The sequence below is a fragment of the Mesoplodon mirus genome, assembly GCF_964341445.2.
Source record: "Mesoplodon mirus genome assembly, chromosome: 5".
In the NCBI taxonomy this organism is placed as follows: domain Eukaryota; kingdom Metazoa; phylum Chordata; class Mammalia; order Artiodactyla; family Ziphiidae; genus Mesoplodon; species Mesoplodon mirus.
Window position 1 is genome coordinate 45962526 of NC_138980.1, and position 11823 is coordinate 45974348.

Consider the following 11823-nt stretch of genomic DNA (forward strand, 5'->3'; position numbering starts at 1 on the left):
CATTCAGAGGCAACGGGGTGACTTGACCAAGGCCACACCTGAAGTCATCTGCAGAGTGGACTTGAACCCAGGCCCACTTCACTCCAGATCCCAGACCTCTACATCTTGCAGATTTGGGAAGCCCCATACCCAGTCCACCTATGGTCAGCCTGGGGGCCCATTCCATGTCCCCAGTCAATCCAAGGCGTGGTCATTCCTGCAACAGAGACCAGCCCCCCAGGGACCCTCCCAGACACCTCCACTGTGTATAATTTCTAGGGTGCCCACTCCCACCCTAACCCCCATTTATTAAGCACCTACTGTGCACTAAAGCCCTAGGTTTTATTTGAATTCTGCTGGTTCATCCTGAGAGAGGGACTGCTCTTCTCCTCATTTTCCAGATGAGGAAACAGGCCCAGAGATGTCTAGTGACTCACCAAAGGTCACACAGCCCCACAACCCAAGATTCCCTCCAGAGCCCATCCCCATCCACAGCCCTAGGCTGCCTCTCCCTTTTTATTTTATTTATTTATTTATTTATTTATTTATTTTTTGCGGCACGCGGGCCTCTCACTGTTGTGGTCTCTCCCGTTGCGGAGCACAGGCTCCAGACACACAGGCTCAGTGGCCATGGCTCATGGGCCCAGCCGCTCCGCGGCATGTGGGATCTTCCCGGACCGGGGCACGAACCCGTGTCCCCTGCATCGGCAGGCGGACTCTCAACCACTGTGCAACCAGGGAAGCCCCATGCCTCTCCCTTTTTAAAGGAAAGGGCCTCTTATGCTTCTCCTAAAGCTGCCGTTGATGTCAGGAGTGCTTACTGTGTGCCAAGCCGTCCACAAGTTTCATCTCCTCCATTTGCACAAGAACCCTGAGAGGAAGGCATGAACAGCCCTGTTACAGACAAGGATGTACTCTATGAGTTGTGCCTAGGTTACGTGGGGAAAGGGCTCAAACTGACCTGGCTTCGAATCCTGGTGCTGACACCCCAGCCATGTGACCTTGGCCACACCTCTTCTCCTCTCTGAACCTGGCTCTTCTTGATGTTTTTAATTTTAATTTAATATAATTTAATTGTTTTGGCTGCATCGCGCAGCTTGTGGGATCTTAGTTCCCCGACGAGGGATCGAACCCAGGCCCTTGACAATGAGAGCACAGAGCCCTAACCACTGTACTGCCAGGGAAATTCCTGTCTCTTCTTTAAAATGTGCAGAATGAGCCTACCTGATGGGCCTGCTCAGAGGCATAAAAGAAATAATGAACATGGAGGGTCTGGTGTGAGGCCAGGCACAGGGTAGGTGTCCTAGACGCCACTGCTGTAACATTACTATTATTATTATTACTATTACTAATTATTATTAAAATGACCAGGTCACCTTACTGGCAATCGCAGGACCAGACCCAAGCAATGTCTTTATTACATTCCTCAGGTCCCTGAGGGCTAGTGGGTCATGGCAGAGAGCAAAAGGTCCAGGTGTGAACGGCCCCCGGCAGAGAGGGTCCCAGAGCCGGGGCGAACCTAGCAGTACCCAGGGGCGAAGGGTGGTGGTAAGCGGTACTCTTCAGGGAGACAGTCCTGTGGTTCTTTCAAGTCCCTTGTCTCTGGTTTGGACACCTGTGAGGACAGGGCCCTCACTACTGCCTGGTGCCAGTCCCTGACCCTCGAGGTTGTCTCGCTCCAGCTGGCCGACCTTGAGGCTTTCCTGGAGGGCTCATCTCTGTTTCTTGGAGCTTGGCGGTCTGTGTAGACGTTATTTTTCCGGGCTGAGTCCCCTGCTCCAGCTCCAGAACTATGGGTCACCACCAATGGCCTGGCGTCCCAGAGCGATGAGCTCGCAGCCACCAGCTGGGATTTCAGCTGCTGCTGGACCTTCTTGCCCGTCCGGGGGAGCATCTTGAGATTCCTCCAGATTTTCTGGCGGGCCTCGTCAAGAGGAGATTTCGGGGGGCAGGAGGAAGTAGCTTCCTCCGTGGACGCCCCGTCCGGCTCTGCCAACGGCTTCCTTTCTTTTCGCTGATGGAGCAGGACTGGGTTTGTGAAGGCCTGAAACCGAGAGCAGGTGAGACCTGGGGCTACCCCACCTACCACAGCTCTGAATCTGCCCCAGAAATTGGGATCTGGGTTCCACCCAGACGTCCTGGGGCCAAGAAAGTCCCAGTGAGAACCCCCAAGCCTGATCCCACGACCCACCCTTCCTGTCTCAGTAAAGGGCTTCACTGTCTCCCTCAGTGGTTGGCAAACTTTTTCTGTAAGGGGTCAGAGAGGAAATGTTTTCAGCTTTGCAGGTCAGTCTATGTTTCATTACTCACCTCTGCTGTTGTAGGGCCAAAGCAGCCAGAGATCATACGTCAGTGAGCGAGTGTGCCTGTGTTCCTATAATACTTTATGGACACGGAAATGTGGGTTTCATCTGATTTTCAAGGGTCATGAAATACTGTTTTTCTTTTGATTTCTTTCAGCCGTTCAAAAACATAAAAGTCATGCTTAGCTCATGGGCCATACAGAAGGAGGCAGTGGGCCAGATGTGGTCCTTGGGCAGTAGTTTGCCAACCCCTGACCTACCAGGTTGTTCAGTTCCCCAACTTGGGTGTCATTTGTGGCAGATGCTGTCAATGCCCCATTCACATCCCTTTGTCCTGAGCATTTTGGTGCCCCCAGCTCCACTCCCAAATGCCAGGAGTGGGGACTCTGCCTTGGGGACTTCTTTGGCCACTTTGCAGACCAGAGGTACCAGAGAATTAAAACCTCCCAGAGACAGCGCTTGACTAATGATTAATGGAAGGGAGGATCAGTACCACAGCTCCTTGCCCCTAAGGTGGGATAACTGAAGTGCGTGTTCCACAGAGTCCACAGGGGTAACCTGCTCATTACAGCACCCTCTTTTGGTGGCCCTCTCTCTCCTGACCCACTTTCCTGCTCCCCTTGTGGCACCTCCTGGGATCACTTCCCAAATAATGGATGACTGAGGGACTCAAACCATGACAATGACCCTCTTCCCCTCACCCTCCACCTCCAAGCCATCAGCAAGATCCACCTTTAGGGCTCCCTTTCTAGTTTCTCCCATGTGGATACTGTCCCTGCCTCCTTCCCGGCCCCAGACAGCCCCTTCTGCAGTCGGCAGCCACAGGGAACACCATCAATCCCACCATGCTCAAGCTCTCTCATGGCTCCCCAGCACACCCGGAATAGATCCAAGCGCCTCACCCTGGCCCCAAGACCCTGCATGAATGACCCCTGCCGACTCTGGCCCCTCACCTCCCAACAATCTCCCTTTTGCTCACTCCACTCTGTCCACACATTGGCTTTTGTTGTTCTTCTGTTTTTCACCCTGAGCCTCAGGACATTTGCATGTGCTGTTTCCTCTGTCTGGAATGCCCTCCCTGCATCTCTGTGTGTGGTTGGCTCCTCCTCATCCTGAATGTCCCAGCTCTATGCCACCTACTCCAGGAAGCCTTCCCTGACTGTTCCCTCACCCTCACCTGCAAACCCACTGATGTGCCAGGTCCTCTCTGAGGGACAGGAGAAGCCAGATTCCCAGGCCTCCCAAAGCTCACAGTCTGATGGGAGAGGTAGGCAGGAAACATGAAAACTCATAAATAAGACTTTTCAAATTTTACAGACTGCTCTGTTGCAAATAAACAGGATGATGTGATGGAGAAGGCAGAGGGGCTACTTTAGGTCTGGAGACTGGGGAGAGAGATACTTGAAGAAGAAGTGATGAAAGAAGCCAGGCATGGGAAATCTGGGGGCAGAGCACACAGCACATGCAAAGGCCCTGAGGTTAGCTTGATGTGTCAGAACAGCAGAAGGGTTGGCAGAGGGGCTGAAGTTGAGCTGGTGATGGGTAGCGGGACCTGAGATCATAGTTGGGATTTTAATCTCAGTGCCTTGGGAAATCACTGAAAAGTTTTTTGTTTGTTTTTGGTTTTTGGGGTTTTTTTTTTTGCCACACCCCACGTGGCATGTGGGATCTTTGTTCCCTGACCAGGGATCAAACCCGCGCCCCGTGCATTGGAAGTACAGAGTCTTGACCACTGGACTGCCAGGGAAGTCTCCCTGAAAAGTTTTAAGCTTGGAGCTACGGGATCTAATCTTCATTCTAGAAAGTCTCCTCTGGCAGCTGTTGGCCACCTCTGCTCCTGCATCCCCCTGCCCCACCTCCCACCTTCCAGATTGAAGGTGCCAGTTTTCTGTCACATACCTCCTCAAGTGGGGCCATGGGACAAGAGGAGGGATTCTGATGTTTGCTGAGGCCAAGAGCAGAGCTGGTGGCTTCCTCAGCCAATGCGTTGGAGAAAAGGAAGAGATCCTTATAATCCGCATTTGCTGGATCCTTCTGTGGGGCAGAGGGGACATGCAGCTTAATCCCAAGGAGGGTACAGGGATGGGGCTCTGGTCCCAGATCCTGGAAATGGGGGCTCAGAGGTTGCCCCATCCACAAACCTTGTAAGGAAGAATGCCCCTCCCACAGCAGCTACTGAGGGCTAGGCCCTGCCCTCTGGGCCTCATAAGGAATATGCCACACTCACAGCCCCTTCTGAGGGCCTAGGCCACGCCCATCAATCCTTATAAGGAGATATGCCCCTCCCACAGCAGCTTGTGAGGGCTGGGCCCCACCCACTGAGTCTTATAAGGAAATACGCTATTCCTGTAGATCAGCCAAGTTTATACCTGGCACATGAATTCCTGTAAAAAAAAAATCAGCCTGCGGGCCAGGGAACAAGGACCAGGAGGGGCGGGGCCACAAGAGAAACGGGGACCGCAAGACTGACAGAATCACAAGAGGCTGAGGGGGCTGAGGGAGCAAAAGAGACTGGGGAGCTTGGCCCTTGGGGGTCCCAACCCTCACCTGCTGGCTGGGCTGCGTCAGCAGATCCCCGTGTGGCCGCAATGGCTGCTGCTGATGGAAGGTGACCAAGGCATCTAGAGAGGCATGGGCTCTCTCTTCCCCAGGGATGATGAAGCTCCCATCGTCCAAAAGTTTCACCATGAAGTGGTGGCAGGAGTTCTGAGCTCTGTGGAGACACTGCCATCTCATTCCCCATCATTCTGTCCGCGCCCCCCGCCCCCCGCCCCAGCCCTTGACCTGGCAGCATCATGGCTACAGCCCAACTGCCTAGAGTCCCCTGTAGGCTCCTCCACTCACTAGCCATGAAACACTTGGCAGGTGACTGCACTGTGCCTCAGTTTCCCCCTTTGTAACATGGGGCTACGAAGGCTGACCTCAGGACTTCTTGTGAAGATGGAACAATCTACTGCAGGTAAAAGCTTAGCTCCGTGCCTGGCCACGGGTAAATGATCAATAGAAATGACAACAATGAAAACTGGTGCAGGTACTGAATAAATGCTCCATTATTAATGAACGGATGCATTTACTAATGGCCCACTATGTGCTTACTATGTCTCATTTAATCCTCCCATCATGACTCTGGATTCATTTTAGCATTCTTATGTTAGAGATGAGGACTTTGAGGGAGGAACAGGAAGGGTGAGTAACTTGTCCAAGATCACACAGCGTCTTAAGTGGCAGAGCCAAGCCTTGGACTGTGTGACTAAAGGCCTAAGCTTTTCCCTCTATAGGTAACTCTGTAATAGGTCCATTTAAAAAAAATTCCTTTGGCCTGGAATCCTTTTGAAAAGTAGTTTGCGCTGCTGAATCCTCTAACTGAGATGCTGGATCAGGCATCGAGAAATTAAGGAGCTGGGCTGCCCTGGCTTCCCCTAACATGTCCCCCTGAGTGAAGTCAGGGAGTTGACATTTAAATGGCGGGGGAGAGGGGTAGTAAGGGGAAATGCAGCTGCCACTCTTGGGTCCTCAGCAGTTCCTGTTCTCAGACACACAGTCTCAGTTACCGCCAGGCCCAAGTCTGTGGGTTACAGCCAGACCTGCGGCTGCCTACTCTTCAGTTAGATCTGGCCAGACCCTCGCACTGGTTGCTCACTGAGAAGTTGTTGTATGAAGCACCACTAGCTCCTCCAAGGAAGCCCCAGAGCCCTCCTGTCCCTGCCCTGGCCACTAGCCCAGGCCTTACTTGTAAGAGAGCGTGTAGCCCACGTGGCTGTGACTGACCCTGATGAGGAAGGATCCCAGTGGCTGTGACTCCAGCAAGTTCTCGGCATCCCTGGAAGGGCAAATACAGGAGAGAGATGGCTAAGCATACTGGCCAGACGTCCGGTACACCAGTCATCCCAGTACTGGTGCCCCCTGAGCCAGAGAGGCCTGTACTTTTCTGTTCTCTAACAAACAGCCTAAAAACCCTTCTTTTCTTGGTTATTTCAGACCTTGGGATATTCAGGGACAGGGGTGTTCTCCCAGAGTTGGCAGGAAGCCTCTGATGACCTTGACCATCTCTCAGAGCCCCTGCTTGCCTTCCCAATGCCTGGAAGGCACCCCACAGAGGCACCTTTGGGTAGATCAAGGTGTCACAGGTAATAAAACAGGAGCTGCTCTTAGATGCATTTGATTTTAAAATCCAGCACTGCTTTTCATTAGCTGTGTGACCCCTGGTGAGGGTCAGTCCCTTTCTGACCTTCAGCTTCCTTAAGGCGAAAGTAATCTCTTACTCTCAGGGCCCACTTGAGGACAGATGACGTGCATGCAGCATGAGTGTGGGAACTGCCAGCTGGTAAGAACCCACAAAGATGCTCACTACAGTAACTCCCCTACATATGAACCTTCAAGATGCGAACTTTCAAAGATGCGAACGTATTATAAACCTCTTACAGTACAGTACTGTTGGGCTGGCCAAAAAGTTCGTTGGCCGTAAGATGTTATGGAAAAACCCGAACGTACTTTTTGGCCAACTCAATATACAGCCAATTGTGTTAGCTGGGTACCTAGGCTAACTTTGTTGGACTTACGAACAAATTGGACTTCCGAACACGCTATCAGAATGGAACTCGTTCGTATGTAGGGGACTTAGTGTATTATTGTTACTATTATCCCGGGTTCACAAGAGTAACGTGGCCTTCTAGGAGACAGAATGGGGATTTTGGACCCGAGCTGTCTAATACAGAGGCCACTGGCCACGTGTGGCTGCTGAGCCCTTGAATTGTGACTGGTGGGAATTGAGATGTGATTTTAGCGTATAATACGTGCTGGATTTTGAGGACTCAGTGCCGATTACATGTTGAAATGAGAATATCTTGGATATACTGGGTTAAATAAAAAATATGATAAAAATTAATTCCACCTGTTTCTTTTCCCTCTTTTAACAAAGCTACTAAAAAGATTTAAAATTGTAATGTGTGGCTCACATTCTATTTCTTTGGTGCACCCCAGAACTCAGAAACCATGCCCAGTTCCTCCTCTCTGTGGCTTTCACAGTTTCCTCAACTTCCTGCATGCAGAACGTGGCAATAAATGTTCTTTTCGCCATTTATTTAGAGCCAGCCCCTAGGGGTGAGTAGGTGGATTTGTTCATGTCCTCAGAGCTCAGTCTGATGTAGGAAGTGCATGTTGGTTAAATCCCTGATGGACTGAGGGCAGCTGTTTGGGGCACTGTGTTAAGAAAGATTCTGAGGCTGCATTCCGCCATCACTGACTGGTGAAGTTGCATCCCCACCTGGGTGAGGTCGGGGGCGGGGGCCTGTCAGGTCCCTGGCAGTACTGGTCTGGTGGCCACTTGTATAGAGAAAGCTGAGGACCCGTACCTTGCTCAAGGTCACATAGTGAGTCCATGGAGGAGGCAGGATTCAAGTCTGGGACTCCAGAGCTCTTTTCACCCACGCTCTTAACACACTTAGCTGAGCTAAGCCCAGAATTCTGCAGTAAAAACCTGCCTAGAGTCAGGGCAGACAAGGGAAGAGGGTGAAGGGCAGGGTGGAAGGTGTGGGTGTGTCCTTACTCTCTTGAGATGGCACCATGGAACCACTCAGGGACCCCTCCACAGGTCAGCTGGTCCACCTGAGTCTGCACGAACCAGTCCAGTCTTGGAGGCAGTGGTGGGGGCAGCTTTCTGGCCTCTGTCATGGCTTCCAGGGGTGAGGGGTGACCTGGGAATGGGAGGGAGGAAAGAGAGTCAAGCCTGGTCCACCTGGTACCTTTGCTCTATTCATGCAGCTCATGGTGTTTCCTCCTTTAAGAAGTCCTCCAGGCTGGACAGAGCAACAGGATTGAAGTTGGCTTGAGTTTCTTGAGCACCTACTATGTGCTGGCACTTTATGCACATTAATTCATCAACTTGTCCTAAACCCTCTCCACCAAGGATTTTTCCTTTTCCTTTTATTCTTATTATGTCACTACTACAAGTATTAGAAAGTCCCTTTTAAAAAATATATGTATTTAAGAACTGAGTTTATTTAAATATTAAGTAACTATCACTGTCCTGGGAGGGACGTGGAGATGGCAAAATGATAAGTGAGTGAATGAAACAGCAGGTATACAGTGGGTGCCATAAAAGGTTGCCATGGTTTCATTAAACACTACAGAGATGTGGCCCCAAACAGTTGCTTCTGCCACCATCGTCACCATAAGTGGTGGCTACAGATGGCACACCTATAACTTGTCAGGTACATGGTTAATTCACACTCATTCTCAGCAGTTTTAAGCTCAGGTATCACAGGACTTCATGAGCCAAGACAGAGAAAACAGAGCTGGAAAACAGAAAGAAAACAGCAGCAATTTGCAAAACAGTATTCAGTGAAAAACCAGCAAAAGGGTTGTGCCCTGCTGGGTTGTCCACACATGACCCCTCACTTTTACCCTTAATTCTGTCCCCAAACTGCAGCTCGCCCCTTCTCCTCCCACCCACTGGTCTAACTTTTCAATATCTCAGAAGGTCTTTGTTACCAAGCTGTTTCCACAGGGAGGGGATGTGTTTATCAACCCAGTCAATATTGACTTTCTCCTGCCAGAAGACGGACACCAAGCACACCCTCTGGGGAAGGACCCAAAGGAATTCTGCAGCAAGTGAAATTAAATAGATCCATTAAGAAATGTTAAATGAAGCAGGGTGACAAATCAGTTGAGCCCAATCAGAGCCAGACAACCTGGGTTCAAACCCCAGCTCCCTCACTTAGCTGCTGTGTGACCTTGAGCAAGTCACTTAACCTCTCTGTGCCTGAATTTTCATCTGCAATTTGGGGCTGATGATAGTAATTACCTGAGAGGGTACAGTTGGCACAGCGGTAAGCACTGTATGTATATAATGAACATTCATGAATCCAGTAGTGACCTAACATGAGGTAATGTTTACAAGCTTGTTCTTTTTTTCTACCAGGAAGAACTCGAACTTACCCTTCAAGAGTCAGCAAAAATATCCCTCCTCCAGGCAGCTTTCTTGCCTCTTCTCTAAGACAAAGCCCTGGGCACCCCTCTCTGTCCCTCACCTTCCTCACCATTCTGGTCTAGCCTTGCCTCATGGAGCTGGAGTGTCTCTGTCTCCCCCACATTAGGAGCTCTTGAGGATTGGGTCCAGGGCTAGGTTCTTTTGGATTCTTCTGGGTCCCCAGCATCACCTGGCACTGGGTGGGCACAGAGGAGGGTGCAGGGCTGTTGGCTGATGAATGAAGTCATACTGTTTTAAACTTCTGACCCTGGCATTGAGGCCTCCCTCACCTCCTCATCCCCACATCCTTGCTCTACCCAAAACTGTTCAAGCTGTCTCTCCTCTCCATGTCTTTGCCCATGCTGTGCCCCTGCCAGGAATGTTCTTTCCCGAAGTCCAGCTCTATTTTCCAATGGTCACCTACCAGTGCCCCCAGAAAACTCCTCCTGCCTCTCTGGACCCCGCCAGCCCTGTCCCTCCTTCTGGCCCAACCTGGCCCCCATGTGCTATCTGCTGAAGGGTGGAGATGAGGCTGAGGCTCTTGGGGCCCCGGTCTCACCCAGCATGGGGTGGGCACAGAAACAGGCACGTACCTGGGAGAACCCTGGTGGGGGGCCCGAGGCCCTGACTCTGGCTGTGCCCCGGCACCTGCAGGACCCTGGGTTTCTGTTCAGGGACTGCACGTCAGCGGGGTGGGGCGTTGCCCCAAGTGGTTCCTGTTTCCTTAAGTAGGTGAGCCCTGGGCGGGGACTAGGACACCGCCGCCGCTCCCCGCCCTGCCCCATCTGCAGTCTGACGGAGCTGCTGAGCTGCATGCAGGTGGATAGACACCCTTGCTGCATCCAGACCTCAACAAGCCTTTATTGAACACCTGTTGTGTGCCAGATCCTCAGGGAACAAAAGAGGTGACCCCAAGACAGGCATAGGTCCTGCCCTCCCAGCATCCATAACCTGGTGAGAAACGAAGTGAGAAATGATTAGTCATTGTTTCAAAGTGGACAGCCTGTCAGGAAGGGGGAACTGGAGTTGCAAGAACCCCGCAGAGGGGGGCCTAACTGATCTGGAGGAAAGGCCTTGCTGGGGGTCAGGTAGGAGTCAACTCTTTCTTGCACAGAAAGAGTGCTCTAGGGGGAGGGAACAGCATAAGCAAAATCCCTGAGGCAGGATTGAGCCTGGACAGGCTGAGGCCTCACTGGGTGCCACAGGGCTGCATTATGACTTCCTCTGTAAGAAAACAAACAAAAAAAAGAACACACCCATTTAAAATTACTTTTTATAACCGCCTTGATATCAAGACCAACGTACCCTGGGCTGGATTTATTTTATATATTCATTATTATTGTATCCATTTTTTTCTCCTGATTTTAAAACACTAAAACATTTTGGGGGCCCCTACACACATCGTGGGCCCTGAGCGTGGGAACCCCTGCCTAACAGATCAGCTAGCCCCAGATGCGTGCTGGCTGCCTCACCCGTCCCCCGCACACAGGCAAAACCACTTCCTCCTCCCTTTTCAGAGAGAAACGGCCCAGATCCTTGTGGCTGAGCTGGGGGCCTCCCTGCAGACCTATCACCCTGGTGCAGCTGGTCTAGATAGCCCCCTCATTGCAGGCTCAAGCTGGATGCCATCACCATCCCCTGCTCCTGGGGTGGTTGACGGGGGGTGGGGGTGGTGGTGCTGGCCTTGTCTGGAGCCTGCGGGTCAGTAAGGCTCAAACAGGAGACACATGGAACCTGGTTTCTCTTTCACTCACTGTGCGGCTTTGGGTGAGTCACTCAAACTCTTTTGGGCCTCAGTTTCCTCATCTGTGAAGTGGGCACGAAGATAGCCCTCCTTAGTCACGTGACAACGATTAGGCAAGACAACCTTCAAGCATTCAGCATGGGGCTCAGTTAAGAGCAATATTAGGACTCTTCCCTGTGACTTAAGCTGATGCCTTTGTGCCTGGCTGGGGTAGATGCAAGTTTGGCCTCCAGATCTCACAAGCTGGGTTGCCTTGGGCAATTCATTTCACCTCTCTGATCCTCCATGCCTTCCACGGCCCAGTGGACCAGGTCCCAACCTCAAGGAGAAGGGCAATTCTTTGGGCAGGGGATCAGAATTGTCCAAGAGACCCTTGTCACTTAGAAAGTCTGGCCATCGGGGATCTCATTTACACAGAGTTCAGTCTCCAGAAACATGAGGTGTTTCAGTTCACCTCCAGCCTGCCCCGCTGAGGCCCAACCACAGAGGGCACCACCCTGATTACTCTGACCTGCCTGGGGGGGATGTGGTCTTTCCCAAACTAATGTCCTCCCCTGAGACTGTCACAACAGAATCATCCCCCATCTCTTGGTGGCCCCAGTCTTTGAACATGGCCCTCAGAGGAACATTCCAGAAGGGGACCAGCAGGGAGATGGTGGGGCTGGGAGACTCCAAGGCCCCTGCCCCTCTGAAGTCAGCCCCTTACCCTTCCAAAGTCAGGTCTGGGCTTCTCACTGGAGGCCCCAGCTGGTGAGTGGGACATTCACCGGCCCCTATGTGGGGTGGCTCTCGGGTAGGTGGCCACAGTGGTGTCTCAGCCCAGGGATATG

General features: G+C 51.8%; 1 protein-coding gene across 2 annotated transcripts; it reads right to left on the bottom strand.

The window, feature by feature from the left end:
* Positions 1–1360: 1360 nt before the first annotated feature.
* Positions 1361–9940, bottom strand: HSH2D (hematopoietic SH2 domain containing). Of its 2 annotated transcripts, XM_082622048.1 has the most exons (6): positions 9843–9940; positions 7828–7975; positions 6013–6102; positions 4830–4995; positions 4182–4316; positions 1361–2023 (listed from the first exon to the last, which is right to left on the bottom strand). In XM_082622048.1, exons 2-6 carry the CDS (start codon positions 7950–7952, stop codon positions 1499–1501), a joined length of 1041 nt encoding a protein of 346 aa, XP_082478174.1. In that variant the 5' UTR covers positions 7953–7975; positions 9843–9940; the 3' UTR covers positions 1361–1498. The 2 variants fall into 2 exon arrangements, with proteins under 2 accessions (XP_082478174.1, XP_082478175.1); XM_082622049.1 differs by lacking the exon at positions 9843–9940 and having other exon boundaries at positions 6051–6102; positions 7828–7918.
* Positions 9941–11823: the final 1883 nt, after the last annotated feature.

Coding starts and splice junctions, on each gene's coding strand:
- HSH2D (XM_082622048.1), bottom strand. CDS start 7,952: ATGACAGAGGCCAGAAAGCTGCCCCCACCACTGCCTCCAAGACTGGAC. Junction 6,103..7,827: donor CATGGTGCCATCTCAAGAGA/GTAAGGACACAC, acceptor TTGCCCTTCCAG/GGATGCCGAGAACTTGCTGG. Junction 4,317..4,829: donor TGACGCAGCCCAGCCAGCAG/GTGAGGGTTGGG, acceptor TCTGCCCCACAG/AAGGATCCAGCAAATGCGGA.